At 40.4% G+C, this 17,585-nt stretch overlaps 1 protein-coding gene across 3 annotated transcripts in view; it reads right to left on the reverse strand.

Moving 5' to 3' along the window:
• Positions 1-17,585, reverse strand: part of fndc3b (fibronectin type III domain containing 3B) — a 100,454-nt gene that overhangs the window by 14,412 nt on the left and 68,457 nt on the right. For all 3 annotated transcript variants that reach the window (XM_004082165.4, XM_020713392.2, XM_011490172.2), the window contains exons 8-24: positions 14,793-14,851; positions 12,775-12,926; positions 12,619-12,678; positions 11,909-12,047; positions 10,674-10,727; positions 10,474-10,598; positions 9,690-9,864; positions 8,687-8,773; positions 7,908-8,043; positions 7,702-7,773; positions 7,273-7,391; positions 7,019-7,124; positions 6,221-6,393; positions 5,617-5,730; positions 4,439-4,588; positions 2,914-3,194; positions 666-884 (exon numbers count right to left, since the gene is read on the reverse strand). In XM_004082165.4, coding sequence (XP_004082213.1) covers positions 666-884; positions 2,914-3,194; positions 4,439-4,588; positions 5,617-5,730; positions 6,221-6,393; positions 7,019-7,124; positions 7,273-7,391; positions 7,702-7,773; positions 7,908-8,043; positions 8,687-8,773; positions 9,690-9,864; positions 10,474-10,598; positions 10,674-10,727; positions 11,909-12,047; positions 12,619-12,678; positions 12,775-12,926; positions 14,793-14,851 — 2,221 coding nt within the window. The remainder of the gene's footprint in view (positions 1-665; positions 885-2,913; positions 3,195-4,438; positions 4,589-5,616; positions 5,731-6,220; positions 6,394-7,018; positions 7,125-7,272; positions 7,392-7,701; positions 7,774-7,907; positions 8,044-8,686; positions 8,774-9,689; positions 9,865-10,473; positions 10,599-10,673; positions 10,728-11,908; positions 12,048-12,618; positions 12,679-12,774; positions 12,927-14,792; positions 14,852-17,585) is intronic.

The raw sequence follows: 17,585 nt of genomic DNA on the forward strand, positions 1-17,585 counted from the left end.
TTTCTCTCATGGAGGACGACATATATATAGAAATTTAAGCTTAACATTTTATTTGTAAGCGTTTCTTTGTTCAAATCGTGGTGAATAAGGAGGGTATGAAAATATGCGGTTGAAAAAAGAAAAAAAAAGTGTTTTTACGACGTAGAATTTAACAAATCGGCAGGCCACAAGCTCCCCTCCATTCTGATGCATCCACTTTCAGACAAATCGATCTATGTACGTCTTTTTTCCTCGTCTGAGCCGGCATCTGGATCAACACTATACAGTGCGAACAAAGGCATGATGGGAAAGGTGGGCAAGATTTCACCGGACCAACAGTCCTGCCCACAAAATTCTAATGAACTACTCCTGCTCTGCAGAAACTATGTTTAAGATAATGATAATGATGTCTAGAAAGTTTTTTATTTTGGTTACAAATGGCAAAATAATAGTGAAAAGACCACTTGAAACACTTCAAAAGATGATTGGAGTTGGACTTTAAGATGCTACATTTGTTTTATATTCTGTTATAAGCTGATCAGACCTGCAGACTTTTGCAGGGACATCTCACACTGTAGTGACATGAAGTTTAAATTGCACACAGATGGACCTATGGAACCCCTTTTTTTTGTAGATGTTCCCCTCTAAAGATTATTTTCAAACAAACACCATTGGTATGTGATCACCTGTGGTTCTTGTCCTCCATCTGTAGCGTGTAGACGATTTCGTCTGCCAGCAGAGCACGTGCGTGCCCTGCGTTTTCGCTCCACTTCAGCTTCAGGCTCTGAGGACCGGCCGCCGAACACTCCAGGGGAGGCGGGGGTGGAGGGAGGGGGCGCGTTCTTGCCAAAATAGGTGCACTTAAGGGACCGGGGCCAATGGCGTTGACTGCATGGATCTGCACACTGGAAGTTTAAAAAAATAAAAATTAAACAAGAGGGAAATGGCTCTTTAAAAATTTTTCTTTAGATATTGTTTGCTATACATGTTCATACATCATTTGCCAAACTGTGTCCAATGTTGAAGTCACCAGGAGAAAAAAAAAATCATAACACAGGCAGGTCCCACTGCGAAAACAACAGAAAGTACAGTCCTAGATAGATTTTGTTCTTGAAAGTCCCCTGATGCTTCACTTCTAGGAATCCCCACCCCCTTCCACACTTGTCCAAATGCCATTATCTGATTTTTTTCCATGCTAGAAAACATCCACCTCTTGACATTTAACTGCTGACTTTATGTTACTGTAACCTTTACCTGCAGCTAGGTGAAGAAGAAGGAGAAAGGGCAGCATTCTCCCATCCATCCACGGTGCAATCAAGCATACAGGTTAACCAGAGATTAAGATGAATAAGGATGTCTGCCTGTTATTTTGAAGTGATATGGAGGCAGGTAGTGTTAAAAAAAGAAACTGGAATAAAGTGTTTGAGACTCTTTGCCTGGGTGTGGATCTTATCTCAACAAGAAGATGTAAGGATGTATGGCTACAAACTGATCTTCTGCGGGAGGAAGCCAATTCGTTCTGCTGATAAACTTTCAATTTAAACCAGTTTGGATCTCCACCTAAGGTCTGAGGGTCTGAATGACTCCCAGAGCTATGGTGTTAGGGTTACAGGGCTCATCCTTGGGGAACGATGAGACTAATTTGTCAGTAAAGCTGGGGTTTACTCCACAATTTGACTTGATTGATTAAACATCCTTTTTTTTTAATTAAAAAGACCAAAATAAACTAATTTGGTAAAAAAAAAAAAACAACAAAACATAATAGTTTTCATACAACTGGTGATTCAAGCTGAGCAAAGGTGGAACTTTTATAAATAAAATAATTATTTTTACAATGAAACTAATGGAAAAGCATTTTTCTGTCTAAAAAGGAAAAGGTTTTCAATTAAAAAAAAAACAGTTTTAATATGTTAAATACTTTCTTATTTTTTTAACCCAGGCTCACATAATAGAGCTTTGTAGAACAGAGGAATGAAGGATCCAGTTTCCCGTTAGCACTAAGAGCAGGCATGGAAAAGGGGCTCACAGCTGAGTTCACAACTCCCAGCCTAAGTTTTGTCCAGATCTCCTCACCTACACACTGCTGGTTAAAGGCTAAAGGGAAACAGGTGGTTGGAAGCAAGCAGGACCATAAAAAACATATGTTGATGTGGTGTTTTGGGTTCACTGGCAGCCGTTGTGCAAGAGAGCAGTCTGACATGGGGACAGGAAAAAAAAAGGTTGGGAAGAAGACAGCTTTTCGCATGAACTCCATGCTTCTTTCAGGGTACTCAACACGCAATCATATGCACACAAACAAACGGAGTGGTCGCCACGGCCATTGCAGCCGTGGCTGAGAATACTGATGACTAAGCAGTTGTTTACTGCCGAGTTACATCACAGCTTACAAAAACATCCCACATGCTCTTCCACCAATGATGCGTCTGCACTTACAATTACTACTGTCTTAAGTGCGATGAAAACAGTCTGGTACATTTTAATCACAATCAATCATCACCCTAAATGGTCTTTGTGCATCACTCCTTTGTTTCTTTGGCCCCATGTATTTTTGGTCACTTGAGACAGAATTTAGGAGCAGTATCACTTTTCTTTAAGGACACAGAGTCTTCATTACAGAGGAGATGGACGGTTGATGGAACATCCATGAAATCACTACTGAGCTTTAATATAAATGACCTAATGGCTCCTTTAGATAATCATCAGCTTAACTGATTACATTTTTTTTATTTGAGATGGTTTATTTCAAGCAATCAAATAAGAATAATGCACAAAACAATACAATCAGAAGCGACACATTCCTACAAAGACGAGTCAAATTTAGGATGATTAGATATTAAATTAAAGATTGCTTGAAAGGGAGTGGAAGGAAGCAAATTTATATAATCCCACCCTTGTTCGAGGAGTGGGATGGGCTTACGCCTAAGCAGTAGTCACCTGTATTCGGTGTCTGGCTGCAGGTCCGTGACCAGGTGACTCGTCCCCGACTCCACAGTGATGGTCTGGTTACCCAGGGTGATCAGGTACGATGTGATGTCGGCCCCATTGCTGCTGGGCTCGTCCCACTTCAGGAGGAGGCAGGTAGACGGGGAGTGGCCCGTCTCCGGGGACGATGGAGGGTCCAGCAGCATGAGAGATGACACCTGGTCAGGGTTTGTCGCTGGCGTCCGGAAGCTCACCTTCTCGCTGAATGGACCAGCACCGGCATGATTCACCGCCTGAGCATGGCACAGAAGCAAAGGGAGCTCTGGGAAAAACTGTCATTTTATCAGTTAAATATATTTAAATGTACCTGCTGTTTCCTCCACTAAACACCTGATGGACTCTGGCAAACATTCTAATCAGTTGCAGAGATACGTCTGCTTCATAAAAGCTTCGCCCATAAATGAATAATCAGCAGTTTGGATTTACAGATGCCTAAAATACCACAAATCACCAACCTAATCGAGCTAATTTGTCAATAGTTTGGATCAGTCGCAGTGAAACCTGAGGAGCAGATAAACCGAGCCATAAATAAAAGGCTGTAACAGGAGCCCCCGCACTACATTTTGATGCCGTTTTGAGAAACACCATTATATTTATGCCTTAAATGGACTTGAAAGTCGGTTGGTAAGGTGAAAGATTACCACGCAGGAAACCAGGGTTCGATTCCTGGAAGGGAATAAACAATGGTAATCGGGGCAATTACCATATCAATGGCGAGCAATTAACATCACCTAGTGAGGGGTGATGGGCAAGACCCTTAACGCTACTGCCTCCCGAGCGTGGGTCGCCTGCAGCTCACCGCTCCCCCAGGGGATGGGTCAAATGCGGAGAACAATTTCCCCATTGTGGGATAAATAAAGTAACAATTATTATTATCAAACAGCTTTATGAAGTTTCCATAAGCACCTAACTTCAAGTGTTTAAGAAAAAAATCTCTTCTTATTGGCTGCAATGTTTACTTCGGCGAGGCTCAAAAGCACACTCAGCCCCCACCATAAAGCACGTTGAGCTGAAGCGCCACGCAGGAAGACAAAGAGTTCAGCACATTTGAAGCCTGTCGTGATTGAGAGCCATTGCAGTCACATGTGTGTACCGCACCCTGCAGTGGACAGTAACCTGTAGACAAACCGTTGGCACACAAACCGTTCCAGTGAAAAGGAAATTAGGCTGACCTTTGTTTTGTCCTTGTTATAAATGAGCCAATAAAGGAAGAGGCCATAAAACATGATGTTATTGGATGTAGTTTTAGAAGGGGCATCAGAACTCTGTGTGCGTTGGGCAAGTACACACACACACAATACCAAACGGCACCTACTTATGCACCGGACTGTAGTATTGAGGCACAAAAATATCTGGTTGTGGTCCTGGTTGTGTAAATCTGCTAGTGCTACTTTCTGTTGTGATTGTCTGCTTTCTGCTTTTCTTAGCTCGTCTGTCAGAGAATCCTTATTATAATCCTTATCCAAGTGCTTGTTACCTGTAGCCGGCAGCAGTAATCTGTCGCAGGCGTCAGGTCTGACAGTTCACACTGTGTGGCTGGCCCACAGTAGATGAGCTCCATGGGTTCATCTTCCCTCGCCCACTCCAATCGATATTCAGAGATGTCTGTACCCGAACCCTCGGGGCTCTGCAGCAAATGGAAACACACGATCAGCTCATGAAATCAATGCACACCTGACATCAACGCTGCTGGATGCAATGCAACATGTACCTCCTGCTAGCAAGCCAGCTTATTTCTCATTGACTGCATTTGTGTTTTTCATTAAAACCCAAACTGAGTCTTCCATGCTGAGCAGAGTTTAGGGTTCTAGGTTTTTGTTTTTGTTTTTTTTTAAGCGGCCCTGTTTCCCATTTTTTAGATCCCCACCTACATGTAAGGTAAAAGCCCTGTATGCACCAGCAGGTTGTAATGGATAAAAACCTGTTAGACTCAGAGCTACCTCAAAGGCTTTCTCTCTGAAAGCAGAAAACCAATTTAATGCCACATTAATGTAAGCCAAAGAACAGAGGGATCACAGGGTTTCCTTCAATTAGCAGCTAAACAGGGGCCATTTTTTTATCTCTTCTTTTTAAAAGACTGCAATAGGAAATTATAGACTGTAAGAACAAAATTTTGCATTGGGGCACTCATCTGTAGCTCAGGAGGACCATTCAAATGTCTTGAGTTCTGTCTTCGTTAAAAACAGTGTCGGTTGACCCTTCAAGGCAACTTCACTCAGATCATCTTTTGATCCATTATAAAAATATTCCCAATGGTCTTTTAATTGTGATTATGTCATTTTTGGGCTAAATCAAAAACCCTGTGTCATTTTCTAGGACATAGATTCTGTAAAATGGCAGGAGTTCAGAAGAAATTTGCCTGTAAGTTGTGGGCGGGACCATTGGAACACCATTGGAACAGAGTGCCTCCCCCCTTCCTCTCAGTTCTCTGTTAACACACTGCCCCGCTACCTTAAAGCCCATTACACCCTCCAACCTAACATTACCGGTACAACAAAAACGGTGAGCAATATTGAAGCTATCCAGCCGTTTAAATTTTAAGCTTAATTTTCTTATTATTTGTCTTCCATCGTCAAAATCAGCGTCTCCATCACATATTAGTTTTCCCTGCATTGCTTCGATAAAAAGATTAATGCTCAGTTGAGTTAGTCTCACCTCCCAGTTGATTGATACACAGGTGTTATTCGTAAGAGCGATAAGTGGCGACCCACACTGTCCAGGAGGTCCGGCTGCGGTGGTTACTTCTGTCACCTCAGAGTATGGCCCAAACTGAAGGAAACGCAAATAAAACACTTCAAAGAACCCTTTAAACAGCAACATGGTTAGGGTTGGTTTGCAGTTTATTCATTTATTTGTTTTACCAAAAGTGGTTGTAGACAGGGAAAAATAGAAAAATAAATTGACTTAATTCATGACTTTTCAACAAAAAACAAAAATGTACTATCAGATAAGGAGCAAAACTTTAAAAATCCAGCAGATTCAGTAAACTACGTTAAAAATAGGTTATTTTATGTCTAAGTTTTGACCTCATTGCAAAGATAGATCAGTTCTTGTTGAGTTATCATTGTAAAATGCACATAAATGGTCCATCTAATCGGTTTGAGGTTTGTTTTCCGTCATAACCACATAATTACAATAAATTAAGCACTGACGTCACCAAAGTCATGTCCGTTTAACGCCCATGAATTTTCCTCGAGGAACATGTCACTATTTTTATTCTCATGAAGGGGGGCTTCTTGTTAACCAGTGGTTTTCTCACCCCTGCCTCATTTGCCGCTCTCAGTCTGAAGCTGTACGTCGCTCCGGGAAGCAAGCTAGCCACGGTGCACTGCAGCTCCAGGCCGTGGTACACCTCTGCTGGAGTGGTGTCCCCCTCACTCATCTCCAGGCTGTACACACACTCTTCACACACCCCTTCACACACAGGAGAGTCTGCAGATGCAACAGGAAGAAAACAAAAAAATAACAACAATTTACTGTCAGTTTACATAAAATTAGATGAACTGAAAACCAAGAATTTGCAGCAAATGTGAGGTTTATTCCAGAATATGTGATGAATCTTCTAATGACTCAGAGATTGATTAGATGCCTTTTCTTCATCTTGCTCACAGGAGCATCAAAGTACTAAACGATGAGAACATTGCATTGGGGAAAACCCTTTAATATATCCCGGCTGACCTTCAGCTGCAGCCAATAATTGCAGCAGCGTTGTCTGAATTTGAGCTGATTAGAGAAACGAGCAGCTGCATGAAGCTGGTTTAAGAACCAACTTCCTCGGCAGGGCCAGCTGCCAGCCTTTTGGCTGCCAACAGATAGCCCTACCAATCTGCAATAATGGGCTGACATTAGACGAGTTAAACCACATATGAGCGTAGCTTAGACATTTAATGAGACGAATTGGGGCTCAATTAAGATGAAACATGGTCGACTTCACTTCTGTTTGAGCCGGCCAAAGAACCCAATTATGTTTTCCAGAAGGTGATTTAGCTCACCTAATATGCAAATGTTTGGGGAGAAAAATAAAGCTCAGCAGGGTATTCCCGTGTTCTCTACTCACCCCACTCTAGCTGCACTTCCTTGTGTTTGGGTTTACCCACAATCCTTGGCGGCTTGCAGGGACCCGGCGGGACACTTAAAGTGCGGACCGGAACGCTAACGGTGCACTTTAGGAGCAGAAATAAACAGGAATCAGAACAAGAACTCATAAAAAGACAGAAGAACCCAATTAAAAAGTCATTTAGTTGAATTTGAAGGATTGTCATCAAATGATCAGATTTCTTTGTTTTGGAAAAAGGCAGGGGCGTGTCTCACCTGGCTGTGTCCTCCGGTGGAGATGCTGCACACACGCAGGCGATAAAAGGTCCCAGGTGTCAGCCGCTCACACACACATTCTGTCGCCGGACCACTGTATGCAACCTCCCACTGGTTTTCTGCACAAACACGCGAGAAAACTGTTGCACATTTTCTGCTTTTTTGCACATAAATCTCCAGATACATCAACTGTTTCCTCAAAAACGTAATCAGATCTGGTGCTACATTGATCCAGGATGTTGTTGACTAAAGGATACCAATTACCAATTGCGTCTCTTAATTAAACTGGGGACACATTTGGCTTCCAGTTCAATTGAAGTAAATCATTACAGCTTTTCTTCCAAGAAAAGAAGCCGAGTGCAGAAAGACAAATGACTGAATTAGTTGCTGTGTGGTAAATAAAAAGAGCTTCTGAATGAATCTCCGTACCTTCAGAGCTTCCCTCTGAGATTTCTAGCAGGTACGTAAGAGCTTCTGCGCCGCCGTTGTCCCGGGGAGGGTCTGTGGAAGGAATAGATCAAATTCATCAAATTTAAATTTTTGGACTGGTTTTAATACCACAAAGTAGACCCCCCCACACACACACACACAAAAAAAAACGTCTCAAAGCACATTTGCTAGTTTGAGCTGCATACCCCATGTGACGGTGAAGCCGTAAGGCGTTGCCGCGGTGACACAGGGTGTAGATGGAGGCCCTGGCTTGTCTGGGTTGGTGGTGCACACCAATACTTCACTTGGACTGCTCTTTACCTCCATGTTTGACGCAATGAGCTGCAGAAAGAACAACCAACAAGAGACATAAAGAGATCTACAGAAATCCAGTCAACTCAGGAGAATCTTTCAAAAGAAAAAAGCATTTTGTTAATTGGATGCAACTTCCTTTTTTCCTACACGTTTCTTCCTCCAAACCCCGGCAGTTTGATAATGTGTGTGATCAAGTGTCACAAGCAGCCTCATCATGCACATCTGAAGAGTCATGAAGACCCCTGTACTCACAGAGACGCGGTACATTCAGTCTCAAAAGGTTCCTTACATTAGAAGCAGTTTCGATCAAAGGATGAACCAAACTGGGCTCTCCTCTTGACAAACAGCAGGTGAATTGCCTCGTTTCCCCGTGTTAAATAGCAGCCAATTCTCTGGTGGCGTAATGCTACAGTGCTACTGATGGATGCTGGGTAACAACTTTATGTTTTGTGTTCCTTAAAAGATTTTAAATTTCTACCATTAATGACTTATAGTTGATTGATTTTAAGAGACAGAAAAATTAAAAATTAAATTAAAAAACAGATGGTCAAACGTTACAAAAACACTATTTCTGTTGTCAAAATGCTAAAAAAGTAAATCAGCACTGTTGTATTCCAGCTCAGCAAATGTGTAATAGTAGCTACAGTAGTATACAGAAACGAAGACTCACCCTGAATTTGTACTGTGTACTTCTCTTCAGGCCTTGTACAGTACAGGTCAAGTTTTCTCCAGTGTACTTTGGATAAAAGTCTGTTCCCTGTAGGAGAGACAATAGGGCTTTGGTTTGGTTTTAGGACATTTTTAGCTTAAAATACGAACATCAAAAATATAACCTCATAGTGGTTAACTCAAGGTTTTACACATAATATATACAGTAAATAGAAAGATAAAAGACGGGACTCTTTAGAGTCACATTACAGCAGTACACAATTTTCTCCTTGATACTTTTTAGTTTGCAAGTATTTTTTTAAAAATAATAAGTGCTCAAATTATAAGATAAATAAAACAGTATTAAGTAAGTCACCTTTTTTCAAATTATAAGTAAGAGAAAGTCCATGTTAGTGTTTGTGTTTTTAGAATGGATTTAGCTAATTTTAGCAAAATTACAATTTTTTTATACAATGGAATTCTGGGTAAAATGTTAAAACTTCAACTGTGATAAAATTATACCTGACTTATCCTTTTTTATCTTTATATTTAAATGCTGGACTGCAGCATCCATTTAGAAATTCCTCTGCCAATGTGGTGAATTTCAAAAGCTTTTGCTGAATGAACCAACTAACAAAATATGTCTATCTGCTGATGGTGACCATCATTTTAACTTAAGATATCCTTTTTCACATCCATCCAAGAGGGTTACAATAATAATAAAAAGTCAGTCATATTGATATTGTCTAATTTTACCTTCCTTACCATCAAAACTACATTATTTTGTACTTAATTTATACCAATTTTCTAGACTTTTTTGTGCTCTATTTTAATTTTCATGCATTAAATTCAAAAAGGTAACGTAATTTCTCTATTACTTTCAGGAAATCTGAGTAAATTACAGTAAAGACTACAAAAAAAGTAGACTTTTATTGTGAAAGCCCCCCAGTATAATTATGAAAACCTCCTGGGTTTACTACAGTAAGATGTCTCAGTCTTATTCTTGTGTGTTTGATGGCACTCACGCTGTTGTCCTCTTGCATCTCAAGCGTATACTTGAGCTGCTCTTCATTGGAACTGCCATCGGGGCGAGCCCACTCCAGGGTCACCCAGGACACCCCTGCCCTGACCAGCCGTGGTGCCAGAGGCAGAGCGGGCAGCGTGCCCACGGTGTAGAACGCCACGTCTGAGCTGAAGCCGCTGCACAAACGACACTCCAGTTAGAGACAGAGAAGATGTGTCCGCTCCACTTTAAGTGCAGAGCAGGAGGAGATGAGGTCTAAATGAAAGGGAGTGTTTATTTTGGCAGAGCTGAAACTGCATTTGAGACTGCCGGCTGAGGACACTTGCAGAATCAAAAGTGGAGTCGTCACAGATTAAGTAAAATCTACAAGCAGGAGGAGAAACCTCTGCAATTTGTTTTATCAGGAAAGGCAGTAATTAAGAATATTTTTGTGAAAAAGAAAAAGCTCCCTCAGCCTTTAAATTTAACGCTGATTTGACCTTTCTTTGAGCCCTGCAAGGACTACACAGTGCAATTGTCTCTTTTTTTCTATCCTCTCCACCCTTTTTCACACTAACATAATGACCAGGAGAAGGTGTGAAAGAAGCGGAAAGAAAAGGAGTAAAGGAAGGTGTCACACACAGGATAACGGCTTGAAACAGGCTGCATGCTTCCATCACAGCGGTGCATAATGAAGTGCATGAAGAAGCTACAACATCTCCTCTCCATCCACGTATTTATGAGGTTATGTTCATGCGTTGTCACTTGCTGGTTTGTATAACACATGCATGAATGGGTGACAGTACCTCGTGCCAATGTCGTTATGCGCCGCCACTCTGAACGTGTAGCAACAGGCGGGGAACAGCCGTGTCACCCTATAGTGTCTCTGATTCCCAAAGTAACATTCTCTGAAAACATTGTTCTTCTTTCCCTGCAGGGAAACAAAGAAGGAAAAGGTGAGAAACGAGAGACGCCGAGCTGCGCTCCACCGTAGGGAATCAGTTACCTCGTCCCACTCCAGCAGGTAGTTCACAATTTTGGATCCGTTGTCGCCTGGCGGCTGCAGGGTTCAGGCGAGGACGAAGAGACACGGGAGAGATTAGGCAAGGTTGAAAGACTTGACAAAATACCCGCTGTGCTCTCATGATCAACCTCATTTCCTGTCGGAGGTGATTGATGCTCCTCTTTATCAGTGGCAGAGTGAGCAGATAAAAAAAAGTGACTTGTGCAGCAGAGGTCAGCGAGGATGCAGAGATGAACTCTGATAGCAGCATGAAAGAAGTCAAAAGCGCCTATTTAACTGATAAAAATCAAGCTGGAAAATGCAGAAAAGCGTCGGCTTTCCCAGCACACTGCAAAAACTGAAAATCTCTCGGTTTTTTTTGTCTAGTTTCTAGTTGAAATATCTTATTCCACTTGATATAAGACAAAACAAACTCACCTGGAACCTTTCAGTAAGATCTTGTTTTAAGACATTAAACCTTGAATGAATCTTGAGTCTTTTGATCCTTTCTGTGAGGTCTGCCAGAACCGTCAGTGATTTTAATACACTTTTAAAAATCTTTTTACTCAGGCTTTTAACTCCAGTGAGCAGATCTGGTGGGCCAGCTTATTAATTTAGTTAATTTTATTATCTTCTTTTTTTCATTGCTTTATTGCTTTTATTGTTTAATTGATTTTTTTGTTTTATTGTTATGGTTTCTGTATTGTATCATGTTGTTTAGTGATTTTACTTACATTTGATTTTATGTTCAGCACTTTGGTTGCCTCTGCTTTTATACAGTAAATGCTCTACAAATAATAAATTGCTTGACTGATTGAAAACATTGTATTTTAATTGGCATCTCTAACAATAAAAGCTTTTAATTGATCTTAAAATAGGGATAGTTGGGAGAGTTGTAGCGCTTAAAATGTAGTATTTTTAAGGAATATGTGTAAATGTATCCACCTGCTTATGCTACATGCTTATTTTAAGACATGATATTTCTAATTATCAGAGCAAAACCCCTAATTATGAGTGCGCATAGCAAATCTCAAGATTCCATTTTGTCTTAAAAGAGCAGAACATCCCAACATATTTGAAGAAATCTTACCAACACTAATTCCAGTAGTTCTAATGGCACATTCTTTCACTTATAACAAGGGAAAACAGTTTGTATTCTAGATTTTTTTCAATCTGTTTTGAGAAGGACAGGTGTTTAACGGGCAAAGATATTTTTGCCATTAGTTAGTTGGTTGTACCTTCCACTGTAGGCTGAGCGTAGTCTTACTGCGTTGGGACAGCTTTGGGGGTAACGGGACATCGGGGACGCTGCAGTGCGTTGTAAATGAAACGGGCTCAGAACACGACCCCCGAACAGAATTGTACATCGCCAACACCCTAAAAAGGAAGCACATAATCTGTCATGAAAAACATTCACATCCAATTTGGGCAACCAAAGACAAAAAAAAAAAAAATCTCAGAGATTCTAAGATTGTAAACATAGAAATGATGATTTCCACTTCCATTTTAACCATAAGAGGATACAAACACTGCCATCCTTTCACGTAAAAGAATTTAAAAAGGCGTAAACATTATCTAGACTAACAGAATGAAGACAGATTCCAAAATTGATCATTAGATTGTTGCCTAAAAAGTCTTAAATCTGCATCCAAATCATCTGAAAAAATGTTTTAGGATCTACTTGTAGACCACTAACGTGCACAATTGCAGTTTGTGAGACAAAATCTGACATCAGCTAATTTTAAAACAGCAAATAATCTGAGATTCATTTTACTACAGTTTTTTCTTTTTGTTTGTTTTTATGTTGTTCTCTCTCACACTAAACAATGGGATTCTGCTCCCTTAAATACTTAAAAGTATTGAACTAAGCTGAACTGCCTCTGGTTTTTCACAAAAACGCATCTTCAAAAAAGTTTAGCACACAAAAAAAAAAGAGATCTCTTCTTACCGTACGTGGTAGTCTGTCGCTGGCCTTAGATCTTTCAGATGATATTCCAACTCTTCACCACTGAGAAACAAACAGAAAAGACCAAAGAGTAAAACAGGAATCGCTCTGTGCAGATATCCCAGCCTTTTCCCCTTCAGCCCGAGACGAGATGCTCACCTGTAAATAAGCCGATACTTTCCATCCTTTCCCTTATCTGACAGGGAGACCTCATAGGACCAGGACACCGGCATCCCATTACTATGCCTGTTCACCAGCCCAGCTGGGGGGGCCCACGACAGCCGAGCAGCCCGCGCCTGAATATTGGTCACCTGCCCAAAAAAAAAAAACAATTCTTTTTTTAAACTTAATTCCTTTGCAAAAGCTCCTTTCCCTCTTTAATCCACCTTAAATGGGTGGGAAAGCTGTAAAAAGCTGCTATCCAGCTGTCCGAACAGCAGCTTTTTGCATGTTTATGTTAAGTCAAAACACAAAAACTGACAACAGCAACACAAAAAAAAGTACAACTGGATCCTTTTCTATATTTAGCAACTATTTTAAGTTCATTTGCTCCAAAACAAAAAAAGGAAACTCTCATGTCAAAATGCAAAAGCCAAATCATTAAATTAATTATTTTAAAAAAATCTATTTTAAGCTCATTTGCTAAATAACAGAAATCAAAAACAAAATGTAAACAAACACAGGTCTCAGCCTGTTTGGACGTCTGCGTGAATGTTCATGCACCAAGCTCCTGTCTTTGGAGTTTTGTTTGCACAATCAGTGAATAAAATCAGTTTTCACAACCACAACAAAAATCCCTAATGGCGAAATCAATTAACCGTTTTCATAGAAAAAAAAAGTCAAACCCAGAACTCGATTTTCTTTTAAATCAACTCTTTGCATTTGAGAATACCAAACAGAAAGAAAATTCTGTTTTTAAATAAAGGAATCCAAAATGTTATCAATGAAAGTTCAGCCTTTACATAGCTGAAACCACAGGATAAATGATAAATTGGTTCTAAAAGGGAAATTTTGATAAACATGTTGATGTTTTATCAAAACCCATTGAATCACAAATCAAATCAATCTTTGAAATGATGAAATAGTTTGGCAGTGATTCAGTGTCCCATTTGTCATGTAATGTGATGACTCTTTCCTCTCTCTGATGCTCAAAACACACAACCAGCTCACAGGGAGGACCAAGGAAAAGACACGAGAAAAGAGGAGGTAAACAAGCTGGGAAGTAGAAGAAAAGCAAAGAGAATTTTCCAAACTTCTGCCTCTTTTGCTCCAAATCTCAAAGAAAAAGACGATTAATGGTTGCATTAGAAAGGTCACAACATCGAGTGAATATAAACACCAATCTCCCACGGAACGGCATCTGTGTTTGTGCACACATCATGTACAGTATCAATCACGGCCATATTTATGTGGGGGGGTTTATGAAAAAAAAACTGCCCCTTTAGCTCAACGCTGACGTTAGTTTATGGGGATAGAAATGCACGGATGTTTGCTTGCTTTGTTGATTCCTCTCCTTTCTGTGCTTGTTGCTGGATATTTCAAAAATCTCAAAAAGGGTTTTGGAAAAATCTATCAACGGGAACATTTACAGTCAGTCTTTGTAAACGTGTCTGCTCGTACATAAATACAATTCCAATTTAAGAATGGGACAAAGCGGTAATTAAACTGGAGGCATCCTTTAAAACCCTCATACCAAGGCTGTGTCAACTCTGGGGTCATCTGAGGCGAGCTGACAGATTTCTGGAGCGCGCCCATCTTTTATTCTGCAATTTCTGAGTCTGTCACTGCTGCTTTTTCCCCCCTTTTCTATTTCCACCCCTTACAAACCCGATATGTCAAAGTGTTCAATTGCACGGCCTGCTGCCCAGGCTCTTAAAGTGTGAGCGAGCAATTCTTCTTTTAGCAAAGCAAGTCTGCACGGCGTGGTCTCATTCATTCACATTCCCAGGAGGAGGGGGGAAAGTGTTAACAGCCTTTTTTTTCAATAGATGAACGGGGAGCCAGAAGAGAATGATAAAATGCCGCCCTCTAGTGGCTGCTTTGAGAAAAGGATGGAGTTATCAGAGGCTTGTAGGGAGATAAATGAAAGTTTTGACGTGTTCACCTAAGGGGTTGTTGCTATTATAATGCATTTTTCTGTTAATCATTGGGGTGATTGGAATTGGGCGGACACAAACCTGTGGTTTCTCGATTGTAGACAGCATTTCTTGAACGCGCTTCCCCTCCAAGTCATGATCTGCGGAGAGACAGAGAGGGCAAAAACAGCAATTAACAAAGTGTAATAACTTATCAAAACTAATTATCCAAAACGGAGTTACGAGAAAGGCTTCACAAAGAAGTTTCAGGAGAATTTGACAATCCTTGTGGGAAATTTGAATTGGGCCATAAATCCAATGTGAGAACAGACATTGCTGAATAGGATGGGTTAGGGTTGAAAGAGGAAAAAAAACAAAAAAAAACTGACAATTTCACCATACAAAGTTTCACAACACATCCACATAATCCGTTTTGGCTTTGCTGCTTTAAAAACAGAGCTGCTAAATGACGAGAAGAGGCATTTTCCCATTTCCACATGCCACAGACTGTTGTATCCAAGAAATCGTCTGCACATTTTCCCAAGTCTCAGCCAAATTTATTTAAGAAACTAGGGGGGGGGGGCCCTTCAATGCCTTTATGAACTCAAATTCTTCAGACCTTCAGGAGAAAAATAGAAGTAAAACTCACGCTGGGACGAGAGCGGACAAACTTTAGTGTCAAGAAACTTATTTTTCTTCACCTCTTTCCTCTGATAATCACATCCCATATGGAAAAAAACAAAACAAAAAAACATTACCCACAATGCCACTGAAAAGCTTAGTCACAGGCTCTGACCAGTTCAAACCAGGTTAACCAAAAAAACAACCAAAACACATGACTCATGGTTAACAGTCTATGATTTAGGAATCATAACTAAAGTAATCGGTTCCTGGAAATGATGATGCTAACTCTTTAGCATTTATCATTTTAATCAGCTGTTCCTACACCTGAGTATAATTATTAGCACAAACATCTGACATCAGCGTGGCTGTTGTTGATTTTCCATGCAGCTTATTATGTGCTGAATACACACGTTTTTTCTTTTCAATGTAGTCAGAACGTGTCCCTTCCTGACACTGTCACAACAATTACACCAAACACAGAGACAAACTGTAGCCGTCTTCTGTCTTCTTGAAAAATTTAACTCTGATGATGTGTAACAATAGTGCAATAATGGCTATTATTGTCATTTCCATTCGTTTTCAAATCTAAAAAGAGCCGCACTAGTCGTTTAGCCAGCTTGACATCTTTTGGAAGCAACTTTCTTTTAAATACCCTTCTTTGGAAACAGAGACTCAAGAGATGGTTTTTGCTTCAGGATTACCTTTTATAAAAACTGAGATGAACTGTTAATGATCGACACTTGTAAAGAATAGAGGCTTGTACGGGTTAAATACAGACTACAATGAAAATGGGGTTTTGGGTGTTTTTGACATTGCATTTTTCGGATGCTGGAGGACATGTATAAAGAAAATTAAGCTTCAAATTAAATTTTTGTGTGGCTCTTTTTTTTTAATTGTTGTGAATCAGGAGTGGATGAGAAATATGCAAAAATGATGACAAAACTCCCTGCTCCACCCCATTCTGGTTCATCCACTTTTAGACAAATAGATCTGTGTACTTTTGTTTTTAATCACAGTGGGACTTTAATAAAGCTTCAACAATCCAAACAAATGTTAAAAAAAAAATGTTGACGCTTAAATTCAGCACCAATTACAAAGTTGTCCGTAGTTATATGTTCTTCTTATGTGATTGTATTTATTTAGCTTGAAAAAACCTACAAAACGATCATGTTGAGGCTGTTACAAACATCTGAAGTCTGATTGTGTTCATGTGCATGCATACGGTACCTGCCACAGGTTTGCACTAATGTGTAATGAATGGGGAGCTGTGCAGGGTCTTTTTGCCTTTATTGTTTGGACACACATGTTTGGTGTATTTGCGCATGACGCATTTTGCGATGGCTGTATTTTTAGTACAAGTGATGAATGAGGGATTGTGTGTGTGTGTGTGTGACTGTGCGCAGTAGAGGCCTTTGCTGTGCCTGGGGGTTGCCTTATGAGACATGGCAACAGTGATGTCATGGAATCACAACCTTAGCTTGACCTCCTTGCAGAGTAAGGGCACGCTAGAATTAAAAAAAAAAAACAAGAGCGACAGAGAAGCTGCGGGTCTCAGGATCAGATTGCAGGAAATTGGTGATGAGCAACAGAAGGAGGGGAGCTTAGCTACTGTGCATGTGCGTGTGCATGCAACTGCGTGTGTTGGGGGCACAGCGAGCAGGGGGAGTTCAAACGAACTTCACATTCTGCATCACTGCTCGACACATTGGCTCATTAGCGCTTTTCTTTTTTCCTGCACACTTGTCCTCTTTCATGTGTTGTGACTAAACTAATCTTTTTAGTCTTTTATGGAATAAAAGTCGTGTGCAGACCAGCAGCTGCAGCTTATTCCCCACGTTTATCACAGCTGAGTGATAAAGGGAAGTGCGGCCTGCTCGGTCACTTGTGTGACACATTTCTCCTTCAGTTGTATTTCAGCCTGAATCGTCACATCATTTAAAAACTCAAGTTGATGTTCAGGCATCTGGAAATAGATGGACTCTTATTTTGAAACATCCACTCCAGGTGAATAATGGATGAAATGCACTGGACAGAAAGCAGCAGTTTTTCCAATAGCTGTGTAATAACACTGATGTCATGTCTGCAACAACCTTAATGATCTTGCAGGCTGGAAAAAAGTATATTTTTTACTTTTGAAGCTATATTATATTTCCAAAGTTTATCAGAAAATTTTGTTTTTTCAACCCCTTCCTGTGTTTAAACCAGAAAATCTGCAGCAAATTCAAACATTTTAAGCGTTGAAGTATTTTTATAAATGAGCTTGATGAAACA

This window comes from Oryzias latipes, chromosome 22, assembly GCF_002234675.1.
Source record: "Oryzias latipes chromosome 22, ASM223467v1".
Taxonomy (NCBI): domain Eukaryota; kingdom Metazoa; phylum Chordata; class Actinopteri; order Beloniformes; family Adrianichthyidae; genus Oryzias; species Oryzias latipes.